The sequence below is a fragment of the Vicia villosa genome, linkage group LG5 (genome assembly GCF_029867415.1).
Source record: "Vicia villosa cultivar HV-30 ecotype Madison, WI linkage group LG5, Vvil1.0, whole genome shotgun sequence".
NCBI lineage: Eukaryota > Viridiplantae > Streptophyta > Magnoliopsida > Fabales > Fabaceae > Vicia > Vicia villosa.
In genome coordinates, this window is record NC_081184.1 from 86993203 (window position 1) to 87014132 (window position 20930).

General features: G+C 38.0%; 1 protein-coding gene and 1 non-coding gene across 2 annotated transcripts; one reads left to right on the forward strand and one right to left on the reverse strand.

The window, feature by feature from the left end:
- Nucleotides 1–5051: 5051 nt before the first annotated feature.
- LOC131604956 (uncharacterized) lies at nt 5052–8923 on the reverse strand. The gene is made up of 2 exons (XM_058877365.1): nt 8081–8923; nt 5052–5066 (listed from the first exon to the last, which is right to left on the reverse strand). The coding sequence occupies exons 1-2, from the start codon at nt 8921–8923 to the stop codon at nt 5052–5054; spliced, it is 858 nt and encodes a 285-aa protein (XP_058733348.1).
- A 1120-nt stretch (nt 8924–10043) lies between these two features.
- Nucleotides 10044–10150, forward strand: LOC131608322 (small nucleolar RNA R71). Its single transcript, XR_009285589.1, has one exon. It is a non-coding gene; the product is annotated as a small nucleolar RNA R71 (small nucleolar RNA).
- The last annotated feature ends 10780 nt before the right edge of the window (nt 10151–20930 follow it).

Below are 20930 nucleotides of genomic sequence, written 5' to 3' on the forward strand. Positions count from 1 at the left end.
CCTTTGGTTCCATAGTGGGCTGAACTGTCTCTTTTGGGCCTTTTGGGTCCTAATTGCACCCCTCTTTCACTTCAACACTCCTTTTTCATCTTTTAGGCATAAATATTGGTCATTTAAGCTCCATTTTCTTTCCTTTTCGCAAATAGTCGTAATTAGAGTGTAAAACCTGAAACAAAGCAAATACTCGCGTAATATCATAATAAATTAACATAGTAAACGGAAAATGCTATAAATATCTATGGATTTTAAGCTAAATATACGATATAAAATCGTGTTATCAAATTCCCCCAGACTTGAACTTTTGCTTGTCCTCAAGCAAAATAATAAGATAAAAATAAATGAAACACACTTCCACCACGTCGTTCGGTTATACTCAGCTACATAGTGTTCTTATTTGAAAATAATGATAATGATCCTAGCAATAAACTTATAGTAGCAACACTAAACAACTCCCAGCTTGCATACCAATCCGAATCATGCCATTATAGCTTATCTTTGACTCGTCATCATGTTTTACCCTTTTCATTCGTGCGCAATCACATTAAGCCCATTATCTCGACACGCACATAGCAGAGTAGTCGGTTAGTGACTATGATCCTTCTCATGGAGTTCTGGCACAATATGTGGTATACTCCTTAGCACTCACTTGTAGATTGTGGGGAATCGGACAATAGTCCTTCCTACCAAGTTCAGTACCAGATGGCTTCTGAACCAATCAACAATGAGTTTTTAAATTCTTTGTATTTGAGATTTGCGACCGTTAGGTTAAATGATCTTGTGAGGATCACCTTACTTAGTAGGCACATTTCTTATTATGGTTAAGCACATAATTATTATTATGAGGATCATACACTTATATTCATCGACTCTCTGCGTAGTTTGTATCTAAGATGGTGCCGACTGCTAGAATAAACTACTAAGGGTTACTTCAAAACTTAAAGTCGATAGTTTCGGTATAAAGGTTATTCAAATCGGTTATGCATACTCGGGGGTTTTAGAGTGTTGGGACAATAAGGATATTGACTATATTCAGTTTCAATGCGTTGAGTGTTTGAGTAGCTTCGTATTTCTCGAACGTGTGGGGTTTGCGTTTATCGTTTAGGAGCAAAAAATTTGTTATGGCTCAAGAAAATGGAAGAAAGTGTAATAACTACGGAATTATACATATAAGACTTAAATTCCATAAATATTCTTTTATTGAATTAGAAAAAACATTACAAGGAAGGGAAATAACTGAAGGGAAAAATAAAACTAAAGGAAATAATAATACGACTCCCCTAGACTTAAATGATGCAGTGTCCTCAATGCATGAGAACTACTCCTCAGTGTTGCGGTTGCGAGAACTGCTTGCGCCTCTTGTACGAACACGACGACGTCTATCAGGAGGAGAGTCATTCACATGAATGTCAAGATCATGCAAATATGTAGCAATTTCAGTGTATTGACTTTCGTTCCTAATAGCATAGTCACGGTGCTCCTGTTGCATCTCTCGGATGAGCCTAATTGTTTCAGTTTGGTTTGTCTGCACAACTTGAACGAGTTAATCTTGGCGTAGAATAGCAGCATACATGGCCTCAAGAGTGATAGGCGGAGGGTTGTTTGGAGGAGGTTGGTTGACATCAGCTTGCCCTTGGTTGAGTTCTTCTTCATTTGCATCCATAGGTTCATTAGGATGTTCTTGTTGGTTATCTTGAGGGTTGTCTTCAATAAGCCTCCAACGCTGAACATAACGGATGTTGATTCTTTCAGGGCATGGAAGGATGACATAAGGAATAAGAACTTTGTTGACGACCAAAGTGTATCGGCCATCATGGCGGGGTGAAACCAAGTGGGAGTCACGGCAGTAGGTGAGATCGAGTGACTGAGCAGGCTTCATGAGATGTGAGAGTGAGAGGAGCTCGTCACCAAGACCTAAAGCACAAGCCAAGGAAGTAATAATTCCGCCAAGCAAGAATGGGTTTGTAGCGGGGGCGTTGACTAAGCCTTGGATGTGTTGGAACATAAACGGTGCGGCATTGAAACGGATATTGTTGAGCGCACAGTAAAGGAAAAATAGTTCATTTTGGTTTACCTTGTGGTTGTTAGATCTCGCAAAAATAGTATGCCCCAAAACACGTTGAAAATAACGTATAGCGGGGTTTTGAATGTGAGAAGCATGTAGAGCTCTCCAACCGGTAGGAATTTCGCCAGTGAGATTGAACCAAAATTCAAAAGCGAGTTCCTCCCAAGATCGACCATTGAGTTCTTGAAAGATTGAGCGGTGAGCATTTGGTGCATGATTAAAATGCAAATATGAAGCTACGACATCTTGATCTAGAGTATATTCACGGTTGAACATCCGAAATTGGATGCTACCGGTTAAGAGTGGTTGATTAGAGGGAGTGTCGTAGTTGAAAGAACTCAAAAATTCTAAGACGAGCGGCTCATAAGTAGGGACGGGTTCGGTACAAAGATGGTGTAGGCTAGATTTAGTGAGTAAACGGGTCACACCATCAATGAGACCCAGAGTTTCTAGACACTCGGTGTTCACAAATTTTGTGGGAACAACCGAACGTTCGTAGAAGGCGACATATTTTGTTCGTTGAGCATCATTGTCGTCATCTCGGAAGGTAATATTTGAAAGGTCGGGAGGTGGTCTCTCGGGACGCTCACTACGGATGAATGAACGTGGAGGCATGGTGAGTATGAAAATGAAAAAAAGGAAATGGAGTGTGGAAGAATAGAGGATGGTATGAGGGTTGTGAAGAAGAAGAGTGGTGGTGTTGTGGTTTTATAGTGAGGTTTGAAAATGGTGTGGTTAATGGAGAATTAAAATGGATTAATGGTGGTGTTTGAAGTTTGAATGGACTAGAGAAATGGGAAATGAATAGAGTTAAAGAGGTGAATGATGGAGGATGAATGAGGTTTATGGTGTTTAAATGAAATAAATAAGGGGAAGAATGAGGAAGATTGAAAGATGAATTTTGAAATTCAAATTCAAAATTCAAAATGGGAGTTATGGTGGTGTTTCTGCGTGGTCAACAATGCAGACTGCTGCCCTTGGGAGACGCGCGTCTCAGGCAGTCAGTCTGCTAGGGGACAGAGAATGGAGACGGGCGTCTCCTGTCCCTTGAATGATGCCTTCTGGTCCCACATAGATGGAGACGTGCGTCTCCTGCTGTAGGCAAGGGGTTTCACGCACGCAAAGGACCAGACAGTGCTGACAGATACCATTAAGTGTCCATCAGTTCAGAGCAGTGTCGAATTTTAATACTATTAACAGCAAAAAGTGATAAACAGGCAAATATATAGCAGTCAATAGCAGTGTAAAATAACACAGTAGCAGTAATCAAAAGAATATTGCATTTAAAATTAAACCGGTATTGAGTGTTGACATAAGCAGAATGTAAAATGCAGAAAAATGAAAATCTAAACTTATGAATAAAAATTGCTAAAACTAGAAATCAAATCTAATAATCTAAACGGTAACATCTAGCCACGTCTATTGGTGTGCTCATTAGACTGAATGTGTTTGAAAACTTCGTCGAACTGAGCATTTACGGTGTCGATAAAATCGAAGAACTGCATTTGCAAAGTGTGTAGCTTGTTGCGCACATGTTGGACATCTTGTTGTAGTGCAGTGATGGCTTGCTCGTGTGTGTTCAGGTTAGGCGTTCTTTGATTCACCGATGCGGTGGATGTAGCGGGTTGTTGTGCCTCGAGCTCGACATCAGTCATATCAACAGTGTAGTCATTAGTAGAGTCTTCAGAAGGAGTCTCAGGCTCGTACTCGGGTATAGGTTCATCTTCAGAAAGAGGTTCATAAACCGGAATGGGTTCATCTTCAGGATTAGGTTCATAGTAACCAGGAGGAGTGTCAGGCTCAGATTCTGATACATGCATTTCCTCATCAAAGAAAAGCCAGTTGGCAGGGTTGTGCACACTCGTCCTAGGACTCGGTAAGGTGAACTGATCCAATACTTTGTTATCAATGAGTAAATCAAACTGATCAGGTCCAAGGTTACCGATGATACCTCGGTTAAAGCAGAAGTGAATGTCCATAGAATTGTGGGAGCCAAGAGGTGTCATTCTAAGCAAAGGTACTCTCATTCCTATAGCATTAGCAATCATAGTGACGAATCCGCCGATCCTAATAGGTGAAACTTCGTCTTGCATGATGCGCTCGAAGTTTGTTAGCATGAATGCGATGGCATTGACCGGGCGATTCTGAGAGGTACAAAACATGATGAACAACTCTTCTCTAGAGACTTCAGTGACATTATCGGGTTTACCAAAAATGTAGTGAGCAAGGATCTTATGGAAGTATCTGAAGGCGGGGTTATGGATGTTCTCAGATTGAAATTCATTCTCTTCAAGGTTATCGTTTCCAGTGATCTTGCCCCAATACCGTTCCAACTCCCAGTAAGCAAGATTGTCTTCAGTTACTTTGGTGTATGCATCTGATCCATGAGGTAGTTCTAGCATTTCAGCAAAATCTCGGATGCAGAAATTAAATTCCATACCAAAGAGTCTAAAGAGAATAACTCCTTTTCTCAGTCCTTGTCCACAGTTTGGAAGATAGGTCAGGGAGCTCAAGAATTCCAGAGTGAGCTTCCGGTAAGTACTAAATTTGCGGAACAGGTGAGAACCAGTCCAACCAATTTGGTTTAGCAGGTGTAGGATGCTCTCTTCGATACCAAGTTTCACCATAGTTGGTTGGTGAGGATAGCAAGTCAAATCCATGTGTCTTTCAGCCAGCTTATTAAATCTTGCTTCTTGTCCTCTACCACGGAACACAACTTCCATATTATCAACTTCTTGCATCGTAGTTAGTAGTTAAATGAAAAACCTAGAAGTTGAAAATATTAAGATTAAGTTAGAACTAGGCTAGTGTTTATTTTAAAAATAAAATTAAATAAAATAAAGTAAATGAAATAAAATTAAGTAACAAGTTATAATAATAATTATAATTATAAAAAGGAAATATTTTCACGATTTAGGATAACAGTTATAATTATAGTAATTATTATAAAATGTAGGAAAAATGGAAAAAATGATTAAAATGAAAATAATTAAAAACGGAATATCTAAATGAAAATAAAAAGTTAAAAATAAAAATAAAAAATAAAATAAAAGAATAAAATAAAAGAGTAAATAAATGTGGGTTGTCTCCCACCAAGCGCTTTGTTTTATGTCGTAAGCTCGACGATTTTAAAATAGAAAACTATTTTTTCGAATGAGCGGGCAGCTCGTCAAGTTTAAAATGTTCGATGTTTTCAACGTGTTTGAGATTATGGTAATACTTAAGACGTTGCCCATTTACGACAAAAGGTTTGACGGTTTCTCCTTTGATTTCTATTGCTCCACTCGGAAATATGTTAGTTATTTCGAAAGGGCCAGACCATCTGGACCGTAACTTACCAGGAAATAATTTTAGTCTAGAATTAAATAAAAGTACGTTATCGCCTATGCTAAAATTTTTCCTAGATATACGCTTGTCGTGCCATTTTTTCGTTCTCTCTTTATAGATTTTGGCGTTTTCGTAGGCGTCTTGTCTAAGTTCTTCTAATTCGTTTATGTCTAGAAGTCGTTTCTCACCAGCGGCAGTGTAGTTTAGGTTTAAGTTCTTAATGGCCCAATAGGCTTTATGTTCTAACTCTACCGGGAGGTGGCATGATTTTCCATAAACGAGTTTGAATGGGGTAGTTCCTATTGGAGTTTTGAAAGCTGTTCTATAAGCCCATAAAGCTTCATTCAGCTTGGTTGACCAATCTTTTCTAGATATAGCGACAGTTTTCTCCAATATTTGTTTTATTTCGCGGTTAGATACTTCTACTTGTCCGCTTGTTTGTGGATGGTATGGTGTGGCTATTCGATGATTCACTCCATATTTTCGAAGGAGTTTCTCAAGTATTCTTGAAATGAAATGGGAACCACCATCGCTAATTACCAATCTAGGCACACCGAACCTAGGAAAGATGACGTTTTTGAAAAGTTTGATAACTACTCGTGTATCGTTTGTAGGAGAAGCAATAGCTTCTATCCATTTTGAAACGTAATCGACGGCTACGAGTATATATTGATTTCCAAACGATGACGGAAACGGACCCATAAAGTCTATTCCCTAGACGTCAAATATTTCTACTTCCAGAATGCCTTTTTGAGGCATTTCATCACGTCTTGAAATGTTTCCGGTTCGTTGGCATCTATCACAGCTTAGTACAACAAAATAAACATCTTTCCACAAGTTGGGCCAGAAGAGTCCAGATTGAAGGATTTTGGCGCAGGTTCTAGATGTGCTATGGTGTCCTCCACACGGTGCAGAATGACAGTGTGTTATTATGCTTCTTATCTCTTCCTCGGGTACACAACGTCTAAAGATTCCATCGGGGCCTCTTTTGAACAGGAGCGGGTCGTCCCAATAGTAATGTTTTAGGTCATGGAAGAATTTCTTCTTCTGTTGGTAACTTAGATCAGGAGGAAGCACACCAGCAGCTAGGTAGTTTACGAAATCTGCATACCAAGGTGTGTCAGATCGGGCTAAAGCTATTTTTGCTAATTTGTTGGTTTCAGAGTTTGGACGGTATGGTTCGAATTCATTGGCTTCTAACTGAGCGATGAGTCTTTCATAAGGGAAATCATCGTCGATAGGTACTTCTTCGGGTTTCAGATTTTCCAATCGAGAGAGGTGATCTGCTACGACATTTTCAGTGCCCTTTTTATCTTTAATTTCCAGGTCGAACTCTTGTAGTAACAAGATCCATCTCAAAAGTCTTGGTTTGGCGTCCTTTTTGGTTAGGAGGTACCTAATGGCGGCGTGGTCAGTGTATATGATTATTTTGGCTCCTACCAGGTAAGAACGGAACTTGTCTAATGCAAATACGACAGCTAATAATTCTTTTTCTGTCGTGGCATAATTCATCTGAGCTTCGTCTAGGGTTCTACTCGCATAGTATATGACATGTAGTTTCTTATCCTTTCTTTGCCCTAGAACGGCTCCTACATCATAATCACTTGCGTCACACATTATTTCAAAAGGTTCATTCCAGTCGGGAGGTTGCACAATTGGCGCAGAGATTAATGCTCGTTTAAGCGTTTGAAATGCTTCAGTGCATTTATCGGTGAAAATAAATTCGGCGTCTTTCATAAGTAATTCGGTTAACGGTTTGGTTATTTTAGAGAAATCCTTAATGAAGCGTCGGTAAAAACCAGCGTGTCCTAGAAAACTTCTTATTTCTCTAACGGTTTTGGGAGGTTAAAGGTTTTCGATAATTTCAATTTTTGCTTTATCAACTTCGATTCCTCTATCAGATACGATGTGTCCCAGTACAATTCCTTGTCGAACCATGAAATGGCATTTTTCCCAATTAAGGACTAGGTTTACGCTTACGCATCGTTTAAGTACCATTTCTAGGTTTTCTAAACATGTTTCAAAACTTCCCCCACAGACAGAGAAGTCGTCCATAAAGACCTCCATTATTCCATCTAGGAAGTCGGCAAATATTGCCATCATACATCTTTGGAAGGTCGCGGGTGCATTGCAGAGCCCAAAAGGCATTCGTCTATAGGCGAATGTACCATAAGGACAGGTAAATGTGGTCTTCTCTTGGTCGTCAGGGTGAATAGGAATTTGGAAAAATCCGGAGTATCCATCCAGATAACAGAAATGTGAGTGTTTAGCTAGGCGTTCGAGCATTTGATCTATGAAAGGTAAAGGGAAATGGTCTTTTCGGGTAGCTTTGTTTAGCTTCCTATAGTCAATGCACATTCTCCATCCAGTTTGGGTACGTTGTGCTACAGATTCTCCTTTTGCATTAGTGATTACCGTGACTCCTCCTTTCTTTGGTACGACATGAACAGGACTAACCCATTTACTATCAGATATAGGGTATATTATTCCAGCTTCTAGCAGTTTTTGGATTTCCTTTTTAACCACATCGCTCATAATAGGATTTATTCGCCTTTGATGTTCTCTAGAGGTTTTACAATCGTCTTCGAGCATAATGCGGTGCATACAGAGGGAAGGACTTATTCCTTTCAAATCTGATATGTTATATCCTAAAGCGGTTGGGTATTTTCTCAGGACAGTAAGTAATTTTACAGTCTCGGTTTGTCCTAAGTTGGCATTTACTATAACTGGTTTGTTTAGTTCTTCGTCTAGGAATTCGTATCTAAGATCGGTAGGTAATGTTTTCAGTTCTATAGCAGGCTTCTTCGGTCCAGGTATAGGATCAGGAGTTAAGGCTAGACATTCACTCAGATGGTTATCTTGATATTCCCCACGCCAGTTGTCATCTTCAAAGATTGGCGGTATAGGAATTTTTAGGATTTCGGTTTCCTTACTTGGTTCGGATTTTATTTCCTTAACACACTCGTCGATTATGTCGGCGGAGCAGCATGTGTCAACTATAGAGGGTGCTTTTAGGAATTGGGAAAGTATAAATTCTATTTTCTCTTCTCCTACTTCGAAAGTAAGCTTTCCTCGCTTGACATCTATAATTGCACCAGCGGTTGCCAAAAATGGTCTTCCTAGTATGATCGGGATGTTAGAATCTTCTTGGATATCCATAATGATGAAGTCAGTTGGGATGTAGAATTGACCTACACGAACAGGGATATTTTCTAACATTCCTACAGGGTATTTGACTGAACGGTCAGCTAGTTGAAGAGACATTCTCGTTGCTTTAAGCTCACCTAGATTGAGTTTCTTGCAGGTCGAAAGAGGCATCAAACTAACACTGGCTCCTAAATCGCACAAGGCTTTCTCTATGATGGTTTTTCTTATTACGCAGGGTATAGAGAAACTACCAGGGTCTTTCAGTTTTGGAGGCATGTTATTTTGGATGATAGCGCTGCATTCAGCGGTAAGCGTTATAGTTTCATTATCCTCGAGTTTCTTTTTGTTTGATAGGATTTCTTTTAGGAACTTAGCGTACGAAGGCATCTCAGTTATGGCTTCTGTGAATGGTATGGTTATGTTTAATTGCTTCAGAAGTTCTACAAATCTTTTAAATTGCGCTTCGGTTTTTGATTTAGCTAATCTCTGAGGGTAAGGAATTGGTGGCTTATAAGGTGGTGGTGGAACGTAAGGTTTCTCTTTTTCAGGTTCCACTTTGTTATTGTTCTCATCAGTCTTAGCAGTTTGTTCGTCAGTTGTTTTCTTTTGGGTTTCCTTTGGCTCTTGTTGTGACATGGGCGCGTTTTGAGTTCTAGGATCTATGGGTCCATCGTAATTCGTTCCATTTCGTAGTGTTATCGCGTTCGCATGTCCTTTAGGATTGGGTTGAGGTTGAGCAGGAAACGTGCCAGCAGGGGCAGCAGTAGGTGCTTGTTGTTGAGCTACTTGTGAGATTTGAGTTTCTAACATTTTTTTATGCGTAGCTAAGGCATCTACTTTGTTCGATAGTTGTTTTAGTTGCTCGCTATTGTGGATGTTTTGATTTAGGAAGTCCTTATTGGTTTGTTGTTGGGAAGCTATAAAGTTCTCCATCATGATTTCTAGATTTGACTTCCTAGGTGTGTTTTGAGCAGCTACAGGCGCTTTTTGGTAGCCAGGTGGTACAGCAGGTGCTTGTCCAGGCGCGTACAACGCGTTGTTGTTTTTATAAGAAAAGTTCGGATGGTTTTTCCATCCAGGGTTGTACGTGTTAGAATAAGGGTTTCCTTGAGCATAGTTTACTTGATCAGATGGAATTCCAGTCAAGAGTTGGCATTCAGCAACTGCATGTCCAGTCAATCCACAAATCTCGCAGTTAGGTGTTACAGCGGCAGCGGTGGCTGAAGGAGTGATGGTTAAGTTCTCGATCTTCTGAGTTAAAGCGTCTACTTTAGCGTTAACGCGGTCTATACCACTTATTTCGTACATTCCTCCTTTGGTTTGGGCTTTCTCTAGAGCGGCTCGTTCTCCACCCCATTGGTAATGATTTTGTGCCATGTTCTCTATGAGTTTGTATGCTTCATCATGGGGTTTGTCCATTAATGCTCCGCCAGCAGCGACATCTATAGTCATTTTGGTGTTATATAAGAGACCACCATAGAAAGTATGGATGATCAGCCATGGTTCGAGTCCATGATGAGGGCATATTCTAAGCATGTCCTTGTAACGTTCCCAAGCTTCGAAGAGTGATTCGTTATCTTTCTGGGTAAATTCGTTGATTTGACCTCTGAGCATAACAGTTTTGCTAGGCGGAAAGTATCTCGCTAAGAATACTCTTTTCAATTCGTCCCACGTAGTTATGGAATTAGAAGGCAGGGATTGAAGCCACGCTCTCGCTCTATCTCTCAAGGAGAAAGGGAAAAGGCGTAATCGAATAGCTTCGGAACTAACGTTGTTGGCTTTGACAGTGTCGGCGTATTGCACGAACACGGATAAATGGAGATTGGGGTCGTCTGCAGGGCTTCCAGAGAATTGATTCTGTTGAACAGCTTGGACCAACGAAGGTTTGAGTTCGAAATTGTTTGCCTCTATCGCAGGTGGTGCGATACTTGAATGCGGTTCAGCGCGCGAAGGAGCGGCATAGTCTCTAAGAGGACGAATAGCAGCCATCTCTAACTTCGGGGTGATTTGATTAATTTGATCAGTAAAAATCAATTCCTGATTAATCGGAATTGGTGCTATTTCGGGAAGATTGCGAGCTCGACGTTTGACGTTAATGAAACGTTCGATCTCGTTAATTCGTTGTATTAAATCTCCTCCTTGTGAACGAGTATTTTGGCATACAATCGTTCAGAAAGAAAAGGAAGAATTGTCCTCGTCTCTACGGTGTAACAGTGAGTTACGATATCGACTTAAATAGTCCCCGGCAACGGCGCCAAAAACTTGATCGCGACTTTGCGTGTCTATTAGTCGGGATAACTGCAAGTGCACAGTTGTGTCGTGTAGTTTTAAAAGATATCGAATCCACAGGGACTATGAATCGATCTACCGTTATCTAAGGTTACTATGTAAAGCTAGGGCTACTAATATTTCGATTGTTCTTAAGGGAAAGTGATTGTGAGAAATGAATAATATAATAGAAGACAGACATCAGTATGTATTTCGTTTAACTTAAGGTGATCCGAAGGTCCATTGGCTTTTGCATAATTTAATTAAAAATCTTTACTAATTCAATTGATTAAAAATCCTCGTCTCAAACTTTCGCTCTGTTGATTTAGATTACTGTCCTAATCCTAATGTACGCTTTCGCCATCCCATTAGATTTTAGAAAATCTTTTTGGAAACAACGTAATTAATAAAATGCCCGTTTTATGAAGTTGTTATCTATTTAAATCTCCTAATCTCAAACTTTCGCTCTGTTGACTCGGAACATGCTAATATCCCTAACGTACGCTTTCGCCATCCCGCTCGGGTGTAAAAACAATTTTTGAAAATAAATAAGTTCTAATTAGTTTTAATACGCTTTCGCCATTCTTAAAACTAATGTCCTATGTCTACTATCCAGTTAAAGATCTCAAACTTTCGCTCTATTGATTTTAACCTTTGACCGTCTTAACCCCTCAAACTTTCGCTCTATTGGTTTTAAGACTTACTAATCAAATTAGACATACAGACCAAAAACAAGTGATAGTTAATAAAACATAATTAAGCCAATTTATTTCGGATCCCTACGGTTAACTTACTTTACATACCGATATCTTAATAATTTAGCCAGACATATTAATATGATTAAACATGCATAAATCGGTTCGGTTCATAATAATAGGCATAGTAAATAGCATACAATATATCATGCAAATAAATATAAATAAAGGCGGTAAATAAAAAACCTGAATTAAATAAATGGTAATTGGATCTTCGAGTACTGAACTTCCACCATAGGTTGGCTGGATCGTTCTTCGGAATTTAAACGGACAGAAAAAATAAACAAGGAAATAAAAGCGATAAATCTAACGTAAGGCTAGATCTATAAAAAGTTCACAACAGTTTCCAGTGTAGAAACCGTTGTGAGAAAATAAGTGTTTGAATGAAAGCAGAAAGAAATACGGTTCGCGGTACAATTTCGGCAGCACTTCGTTGGCAGGAAATCGGACTCTTGGAAGTAAGGTAGCAGGTTCTATTTATAGGAGATGTTTTGCTGTGACGTTGCGTGAAAAGAGGAAGCTTTGCAGACTGGGTGTGGAGACGTGCGTCTCCACTTTTTGGGGAGACCTCTTTGAACTACTTGAGACGTGCGTCTCAAGTGGAGAAAATCCAGGAGTAGTTGGAGACGGGCGTCTCCTCTTGGTGACGTGGCAGAAGAACGTTGGAGACGTGCATCTCCACTTGCTGGGAAGGTTTGGGCCACGCGCCTTTGGTTCCATAGTGGGCTGAACTGTCTCTTTTGGGCCTTTTGGGTCCTAATTGCACCCCTCTTTCACTTCAGCACTCCTTTTTCATCTTTTAGGCATAAATATTGGTCATTTAAGCTCCATTTTCTTTCCTTTTCGCAAATAGTGGTAATTAGAGTGTAAAACCTGAAACAAAGCAAATACTCGCGTAATATCATAATAAATTAACATAGTAAACGGAAAATGCTATAAATATCTATGGATTTTAAGCTAAATATACGATATAAAATCGTGTTATCAATGTTAAATAAGATGAATTGTTTTGATTGTTGGACATGTTTAAGTGGTAGGTCGTATGACCAGTGTTGACCTAAGTTGATGCAATCGATGCATGTTTAAGTTGTTGTTTTCGTTGTTGTTATTCTGGTTGTCATTGTTGATATTGTTGATTGTATTTCATTCATAATGTCGCATACATAACATTGTTTAAGTTGTCCTGGATTGGCATTGTTTAAGTTGGCCTTGATGGCACCACGTTGAAGGCTTATGCCTTGTTGAAAATGCCTCGATAACCTGGCATATGTTTAAGTTGAGAGTTCTGCTCCAATGGTACCACATGCATGTGCATAATTGAGTCGCATTTGAATTGCATGCTGAAGTGTTAATATTGTTACGTTGATTGGTGATCGTCGTTGTTGCTGTTGCTATAAGTTGCTAATGTGTGGTTATAGGTTGTAGTTATGTTATAAGTGGTTGTTATTGTATTGTGTTGAAGTAAGTTGTTGTCCTCAGTTGTTGAATAATTGTTGTTATGAAGTTGAAATTGTATGATTCTTATCTAGTATATTAATTATGATACTTTTGTTTATAATTTTCGATATCTCACCCCTTCTGAATGATGTTTCCCTACCATGGGAAATGGACATGTACTCAGGATAGCGGTGGAAGTTGAAGTGACTTTATGAAGTCTTTAGTTACTGTTAATCGAGTTGGTGTCTTGCTCTAATACATAGCACACGGGATGGGATTATGATTGTATTTGTTGTTGTATTATTATTATAACTGTTTAAATCCAAAGTTGAATAATAAGAAGTAATTACTGTTTTTTAAGTCGTTTTAGCTGATGAATAATTATAATTTTAAAGTTGTAATTGCCGAATGCTATGTATCAAAGATAAATGAAATACACGTTGTTTGTGGTTTTTAAGTTGAAAATGTAATGCCTCATGTTTGATGTTTAAATTTTTCCGCATTCTGATTTTATTATAATTACTGGGTAGAAAATGGGGTGTTACATTAGTGGTATCAGAACAGGTCGGTCCGTCCGGCCAGAGTTGTCTAATGTTGTTTATTCCTCTGTACGCGACAAGTGTGTGAAACACTGTCGATACTTGTTGCTTTCTGGTTGTTGCAGGTATTAGTTTGAGCGAAGTGGGGGAGAAGCTTTGCTTCTCGAATGTGTTTTAGTTGGAAGTTGCAGAGAGGATTGTTGTCTTGGTGTTTCGAAAACTAAAGTCGCCGAAAGAATTTGCCTCTCGAGTTATAAAAAGTTTGGGAGCGAGGAGTTGTGTTAAGGATTGTTTGGAAAGTGATTAAGTTGAAGAGAATGAGTTTTGGAGCGAAATTTCCGTAAGCAAAACGTAGGAAAATTTCTGAATCGTTATGAAACTTCGAAAATTCATAACTGGAGTTCTGGACGTTCGATTTGAGTCTCGTTTGAAGCGTTGGAAAGCTAACGAGATGAACTTTCTTATTAAAATAGTGGCAGCAGCTATAACAAATTTATTGGTGGCAGGATGATGTTGGAAAGAAATGAAGTTGTCGATTTGAGTAGTTATCGTGTAAACTGTTGACGAAGGAACAATGATTAAGTGTAGGATTATTGTAGACCTTGTTATGGATTATTAGTAAGTGATTATAAGAGTTGTTGCAGCTGTTAGAAGTGCGAAGAGCATAACTTCAAGAATGAGGAGTGCTGACGATGATAGCGTTAAGGAATGTTGTTATGATATTATCACAGGATGTGTCGTAGTATGAAGTTGTAAGACGTCGGTGTTAGCAGGTTCAGATGGTTTTGTAAGATATTGAATTATGATGCTTTTGATGGTGTAAGTAGAGACGTTGTTGTAGTTGGTAATGAATGGTTATACTCCATTATAATTGTCGGCTATCTATTGACAAATTGGGGACTTGATCACCCTTAATCTCTTGTTAATAGTAGACGAAAATTGTATTTGGATGTTATAGACTTATCTTGCTATCTCGATGGTGCATAAAGTGGTGAATGTTGAGGGAAGTATGAAGCTTGGTTGAAGCTTGTGAATCATATAAGTTGATAGAAACTCTAACCCCATATGCTTATATTTTCTTTTCCTTGACACAGATAACTAAGAGCTACGAAATATCAGGTGCAGGTAAATTAATTTAGGATAGTAACTAAACTAATTTTGAGTTAGAAACCAGTAGACCATCAAGTGCTAATAGTATTATATTATGAAACTGATGTAGAATAACATTTGATAGCAGCAAGATTATTTAGAAGAAGAATTTTGTTAATAACATTTCATAGCAGTAAGATTATTCAGCAGAGGAATTTTTGTAAACAGTTGCAGATTAGAATAATTAACAGTAGCAGAACCAAAGAAATTATGTGGCAGTAGCAGACTAATTTTATTAGTAGCAGAGTGGGAACATTAGACGGAAACAGTGCTGGAATTAACCAAATTAGTAAAATAGGCGGTAAGATTAGTTGTTCGGAATTGATCGAAAATTGTCGAAGTAGTTAGTGTATATTAGCAGGTAATTGTGTTTGAATTGTTTTGTGAAAAAGATGATGTATAAGATGAATTGCAGGTACAACTGAATATGTTGAATTGTTCCGAATTTTGGAACCGTGGTGTTGTTTATTGCTGTGATTAGTTGCTGTTAATACGTTGATGATGTGTAGGCCTATGGCCAATGTTAAATAAGGTTAATTGTTCTGATTGTTGGACATGTTTAAATGGTAGGTCGTATGACCAGTGTTGACCTAAGTTGATGCAATCGATGCATGTTTAAGTTGTTGTTTTTGTTGTTGTTATTCTGGTTGTCGTTGTTGATATTGTTGATTGTATTTCATTTATAATGTCGCATACATTACATTGTTTAAGTTGGCCTGGATTGGAATTGTTTAAGTTGGCCTTGATGGCACCACGTTGAAGGCTTATGCCTTGTTGAAAATGCCTCGATAACCTGGCATATGTTTAAGTTGGGAGTTCTGCTCCAATGGTACCACATGCATGTGCATAGTTGAGTCGTATTTGAATTGCATGCTGAAGTGTTAATATTGTTACGTTGATTGTTGATCGTCGTTGTTGCTTTTGCTATAAGTTGCTAATGTGTGGTCATAGGTTGTAGTTGTGTTATAAGTTGTTGTTATTGTATTGTGTTGAAGTAAGTTGTTGTCCTCAGTTGTTGAATAATTGTTGTTATGAAGTAGAAATTGTATGATTCTTATCTAGTATATTAATTATGATACTTTTGTTTATAATTTTCGATATCTCACCCCTTCTGAACACGTCAACCTTTTATAATGGCGAACTCAACCGACATGATTCAAAATTGACCTGAAATCACCCAAGTCACTATGTGTATTCTCCAAGGGCTTAATGTGTTCTAGTTCTAAAGAGGCGGGGTCAATTGGTGTTAGATGGATCCAAGCCATTATAAATATACCGATCCACAGTCACTAAAGCATGATGCCTGTAGGGACGAAATTATTAAGTAAGAAACATAGATATATAAAGAAAGGAAGTGATTTATAGTGTAGGATTCTTGCACTACTCTATCTTATATTGTCTCACTTTTTTATATTTACTATTTATTTATAGACCTTTGTGTATTTTTTTAATGGAAAAATTATATATATATATATATATATATATATATATATATATATATATTCAAAAAAAAAAATTACATTTAAAAAGATACAATGATCAGAAAGGCAAGCGAAAAAGATGTCACTCAAAAAGTAAACCATAATAACTAAAGAACTACCTTGCTAATGACAAGTTAGACCTTGAATCGATCAAATTTAACATCAACAAATCCAATCTTAATAAAGCTGAAATAAAGATCCAACACTACACTCTAAATCAAGATAACCACTCAATTTGCTATAGGTGTAGGTAGATGATAGGGTTATGAAACTAATCCATGAAGGTGCAAGAGTTCTTCCTGGGTCACTCTCAAAAACTAATTCCAAGCCAAAAATATTATTTTCCTCCACTTCACTCGTTGCCTTTGTGACTCCATTAAAAATAATATCGTTTCAGGCTTTCCAAATAGACCAAATCATAGCATGTCAAATCAAAAGGTAACAACCCCTATACTTAACCATATCTGCTAGAGAAAAGAAAAACTCAAAATGCATCATAAGGTCGAAGTGAATAACAACCTGCCACCCTAGCCACCTAAATACAATATACAAAATTGACAAGACTATCTCATAAGTAATAAAAAGGTGAGAAACAATCTCATCTAAGAACCTACATAAGGGACAATAGGTACTAGGGTCAAATAAAACCCATATTATTAACATTTTGACTTTGGAAGGAAATTTATCATGCAATAAATGTCAAGAGAAAATTAGAATCTTAAACGGAGCCTAACTAACCCAATAGTAAGGGGGGATATTTCTTTGGAACGGTAAGGGGACCAAAGGAGAAGTCTAACTTCCCCCCTCTGCAAGATAAGTAGAAGCCACCAAAAATATACCCTCACTAGAGTGCTTATAAACCCATTTATCTCTATTCAAGGCAAAGTTAACATGCAACTCTCAAAATAAAAAGGATCTCCTCCATCTAAGACTCCAAGTTAATATTTTGTTGATGACTAATCCTAACTCACCCACCAACCCTTTCTGGGGGATAGAGTTGAAAAAAACCCAGGATATTTGAGCTTAAGGGGGATGTTTCCTAACCACGAGTCCTCCCAAACTGAAGTAAGCAAATCATACCCCACTTTTCTAACAATGCCTCAGAAAACCAATCAGAGCTATTAACCTCTTTAGACCCAAGAAGTAACATCTCTTTCCACCAGGAAGAAGAGGTGCGCAAATTCCTAACCATGCCTCCCATATGAGAGGAAATAAACATATCTCCATATATAGATATCAGGACCTCCCTCTAGAGCCTGGAGCCCCAAACAAGTAACATTCATCTACACTTTGCCAAAAAAGTAAGATTAACTAACCAAAGATCCTTCACTCCAATTCACCAAAAGAATCTTAGACTTGTTCTTCACCCCCAAGGAACTTTCTTTGTAACTTCACAATCTTCTTCCATACCTTCACAGGCATTTTTAGAAACGATAAAAAGTAGATAGGAATTGGGTTAAACACCGAGTTCAGAAAAACCACTCTATCCCACAGAGTCATGTATATATGCTTCTAGGAGTTAAGTATTTTATCTAAGATGGAAACCAAAGGATTCTAAGTAGACTCAAGGTGAGCTTTTATCCCTACCGACAATCTGAGATACTTAAAAGGAAGATAGGGTATCTCACAATGGAGAAAGTCCCATGCTAAAGACAAAAATTCAGGATCCACGTTAACCCCAATAAAACTACTCTTAAAGAAATTAACACGAAGACCTGAGGCCCTCTCGAAATCTTTCTGTATAGCTTTACTATGCCACAAATTATCCAGAAAAGGATCAACCACCTAAAGTGTCTCATCGGTATAATGAAGGTGAGACACTAGTAAGCCAAAATTATCAACTCTACACCCATAATAAGTATTCTTAAAATATTCATATCAACTAGCATAATTATTAAAATATCTTTGAATTTTAGTTTAGGCCTTGTATCTTTATATTAATTTAAAATAGGGTTAAATATATAAATCTCCCTGTAATGTTAGCGAGTTTTGTTTTTAACCCCTGGTAATTTTTTTTCAATCTCCCCTTTGTAATTTTTAGATTCCCTCAAGGACCCCCCTGACTGCCACATTGCAGCAAAGATTCTCGCTTGCTGCCTATGTGGCAGTTCACGTGGAATTTTTTAATTTTTAATTATTTTTTAAGTCCACGTGGAAATATTTATTTATTTTTTTTAAAAAAATTTAACTTTATTTTTGAATTTTTTAATCATTTAAATACTGTTTTTATTATGAACACCCCCTATAATATTAGCGAATTTTCATTTACCCCTTCATAATAAAAGTAGTAGCAAAATCATTAAAAAAAATTGAAATATTTTTGTTTTAAATTAATAAAAAAATATTTATTCCACGTGGAATTATAAAATAGTTACAAATTAAAAGAAATTGTCGGGGGATTGAAGTGGAAGGGAAGGAACATATCCATTGGCGGGAGGGTGACTCTAATTGGATCCGTGCTTAATGCTATCCCTATTTTTACTCTCTCTTTTTATAAAGCTCCGAGTAAAACTCTTCAAGCGATAAGAAGTCTTCTTAGCAATTTTTTGTGGAGTGGGAATGTGAAATCAAGATGCATCCATTGGGTAAAGTGGGAGAATATTTGCAAGTCCAAAGAAAAAGGAGGGTTAGGCATTAGAGATGTGGGAGAAATGAACAAATCTCTTCTTCTTAAATGGAAGTGGAGAATTCTAAAGGAGGATAAGGCAATATGGAGTAAATTTTTACGTTTGAGATATCATAACCCGAAGATAAAAGTGTTAGCTTCTAGAAAGGATCTTTTAAATCGGGATGATTCTAGATGGTGGAGAGATATTGTCCTTAATGACTTCAAAGAGGATGATTTGGGTGAAGGGTTCACCGATTGGGTTAAATGTGAGTTCAAGAAAGGTAATAACATTCTTTTTTGGCATAGTTGGTTGGCCGATCAACCACTTTGTGTTTCTTTTCCGCACTTGTTTGATCGTACAACCAACAAATTATGTGTGGTGAGTGACATCCTTAATTTGAACAATGGAGACATTTTGTGGAATTTGGAAGCCATCTTTGGTGTGGATGTTTTGAATCCTTCGGTTCCGACTGCCTCTTCCATCATCTTATCCGTAACGGGCACGACTATTGGTGAAGAACTTAGGGATTTAAAAGAGCTTCTTCAAGGAGTTGTGTCGGACATATTGGCAAAGGACGAATTCCATTGGAATCTAACTTCTAATGGAGATTTCTCGGTGTCTAGTGTCTCGAACTTGGTGTCTAACGCAAAAGATCTAGCTTGGCCAACTCCCACCATCAAGTTGTTTGATGTAATTTGGAAGAAAACCATTCCGGCAAAGATCAAGATTTTTTCTTGGAGATTCCTCATCAATAGGCTACCGCTAAAAGATCAACTAGTAATTAGAGGTGTGTCTAATCTAACTACCACGGATTGTCCTTTTTGTTCTAATCATCCGGACTCTTTGGATCATCTTTTCTATCAATGCCATGTAACCAAGGCGGTTTGGAATAGAATTTACATGTGGTTGGGTAATGATGTTAATTTTTCTCACGAGGAGTTCAAGAGCTTCGGGAGTATTCAAGAAAAGGTGAAAAACACCAACATTAAAGCTAATCTAAACACAATATGGATAGCTTTAATTTGGTGTACTTGGAACATGAGAAATACAATCATTTTTGATAGTGGTTTTTTTAGTCATGATGAGGTGATATCAAACATTTTGTATTTTTCTTGGAGATGAGTTAGTAATAGGGAATCTCCGTGTAGGATTAATTGTTATGATTGGTATAAATTACCATTACTTTGTAACAAATCTACCTAGTGTGTTCTCGATGTAAGGGTTGCACCCCTAGTGCGATATCTTATATTCAATTGCTTATTAAAAAAAAAGAAATTGTCGGGGGATTACAAAAAAACTTTACCAGAAACTAAAAACAAAACTCACTAACATTACAGGGTTTTGTATATTTAACCTTTTAAAATATTATAAAACAAATATATGAATAGGAAAATGCTTATTAGTAAGAAAATGGAAAAGCGAAATGCAAGAATAAATCTCAACCATTCATTATCACCACATTTCCACGATCCCTATTTAAAAAAGAAATTAAATTTTGAATTAATTTAAAATTCACCTCTAAATTAGTGTCACATGTACATTCATACATTTCTTCTTCAAATTATTTCGTACTAAATAAGTGGCAATTGCATACGAAAGACAAGAACGAATGTGGCAAATATGCGGGTTGGTTAAATAGTAATTAGTGATTGATAACGTAATATGAGCAGGTGGTTATTGTTGGTGATTTTAGTATCATCAATGTATTTTGGTAATAATGTGATTTACTGTAGGTCGATGCAATTATGCGTTAAGCTTGAAACGAGTTAGGGTAGTGCGGAGTGCACGCTCGTAGAGCCAAACGTGCAATTGAATACGAATAATAGAAACGGGGTTCCAAGGGGCGGAGCCCCTGGCGGGGTGCGGGGCAGCGTCCCGTCGGGGTCCAAGGGGCGGAGCCCCTGGCGGGGTGCGGGGCAGCGCCCTGGCGGGGTCCAAGGGGCAGTGCCCCTGGCTGGGGTCCCGCTGGCTGGGGCCCCGAACGAAATTTTCGTTTGAATAGTTGCACCCTTTCCCAACCGACATAACCGTTTTACTGAACAGGTGCGTCGTTTCCCAACCAACATAACTGTTTTACCGAACAGGTGTGTCATTTCGGTTTCTATTATTGATCTCCTATATAAGGAGTCATTTGGCCTCGGTTTCGAATACGAAAA

Bases quoted from the DNA above. Each gene is read 5' to 3' on its own strand.
- LOC131604956 (XM_058877365.1), bottom strand. From the start codon at position 8,923: ATGCCTTCGTACGCTAAGTTCCTAAAAGAAATCCTATCAAACAAAAAG.